Source organism: Phytophthora parasitica (genome assembly GCF_000247585.1).
Source record: "Phytophthora parasitica INRA-310 unplaced genomic scaffold supercont2.15, whole genome shotgun sequence".
In the NCBI taxonomy this organism is placed as follows: domain Eukaryota; phylum Oomycota; class Peronosporomycetes; order Peronosporales; family Peronosporaceae; genus Phytophthora; species Phytophthora nicotianae.
The window spans coordinates 863,328-864,675 of NW_008649001.1; the positions used below are offsets into that span (position 1 = coordinate 863,328).

General features: G+C 44.4%; 1 protein-coding gene across 1 annotated transcript; it reads right to left on the minus strand.

Annotated features, from left to right (window-relative positions):
• Positions 1-251: 251 nt before the first annotated feature.
• On the minus strand, positions 252-723 carry PPTG_08236 (hypothetical protein; the record flags this gene model as incomplete). The annotated part of the gene is made up of 1 exon (XM_008903179.1): positions 252-723. The coding sequence occupies one exon, from the start codon at positions 721-723 to the stop codon at positions 343-345; it is 381 nt and encodes a 126-aa protein (XP_008901427.1). The 3' UTR covers positions 252-342.
• Between the last annotated feature and the right edge of the window lie 625 nt (positions 724-1,348).

The window sequence follows — 1,348 nt, forward strand, 5'->3', positions numbered from 1 at the left end:
TAGGCGGGATAATGGATTTTCTAGACAAGTAGTAAAATTAGCAGTGCTACAAAGTTAACGTTACACACATGAGGTTGGCTAAAGATTCGATGTTACAATAGGTGTAACTTTAAAATCAATAACGTTCCAAGACAGCTCAAGGCATCGTAAGGCCCACTCTTCAAATCGCTTAGTACGCCGTGGACAGTGCCAGTAGCTTAAATGCTCGTCGGCCTCACAGAGGACGCGTGCGTATCGCAATGCTTAAAGTGCTATGACCACGCTCAATTAAGAAATTCAAGCATCGCTTTCGCAGAGGGAAGATAAAAGGCGTGATTAGCTACGACCTAAATCTGGTAACCATTATACCGACCTCATGTATGCGCCAAACCTGAGCAAGACCTTTTCAAACCTAGGGTCCTTCTCGTAAACTTCCTTCGGTACTCCCTTGAACAGTTGTTGTTTGAGAATGTTGTAATCCCAACCCGCCTTCCTCCAGATCACAAACTTCACTTTTTCGGGCATGAGCAACTTCGTCGCAGCCTTACCCAGCTTGCCATACAAACTTGTCTGGAGCCTTCTCTCTTCAGCGGCAGCGTCGTTGTCCGTCGCTCTCGTGGCTCTCAAATGCCTCTGGTATGGAGTGTCGGTGAGTTTGTTGTTTCTGTACCCTGGTTCCCCAGCGGGCTCGCCGATTGCCAGGAAAGCCGCTGAAAGAATCACGAAAATGAAGAGGCGCTTCATGAGGCCGCTGTTGTTTGCTGTAGATAAAGCTCTTTGAATGGTTCTGTGTGCGCACTGACGAGACAGTTGCGAAATGAGCGAGTTACCGGTGATTCAGAGGATAGTCGTGATCACGTACGTGAAGCAATCATAATCCTTGAATGTCATCGATACAGACAGTCCTCTTTGGACTGATATCCCAAATAATGATTCCGTCTAGTTAAGGAGGTATCCCGCTGACCGTCAGCTTACAAGCCCAAGTCAAAATCACCTCTAACCTCCAGATTGTACTTAGTGATAAATTATAGACTATTATTACTATCAAGAGGTAGGAAACTAAATATACTATCTGTTTGGTAAATTTACGTCTGAATAAGTCCAGCAAGGGCACTGTGCCCTTGCTGGACTTATTGCCCTGGACACTAGAGAACGATTAGGCTAATCTACTTCGGAATAGAAATCCGACTGTGATTTGGTGAATTTATTCCGAAATCGTGAGGTTCTTGGGGAGAATCTAGTGCATTTTCCGAATTCCTCAGTTATTGTGTAACGTAGAGGAAGCTTGTGTTGCAGGATGCAAATTGGAAAGTGATATTAGTAAATTAAAAGTCTGCACTGATTGCTAAATGTAAATTAGTTTACGAAC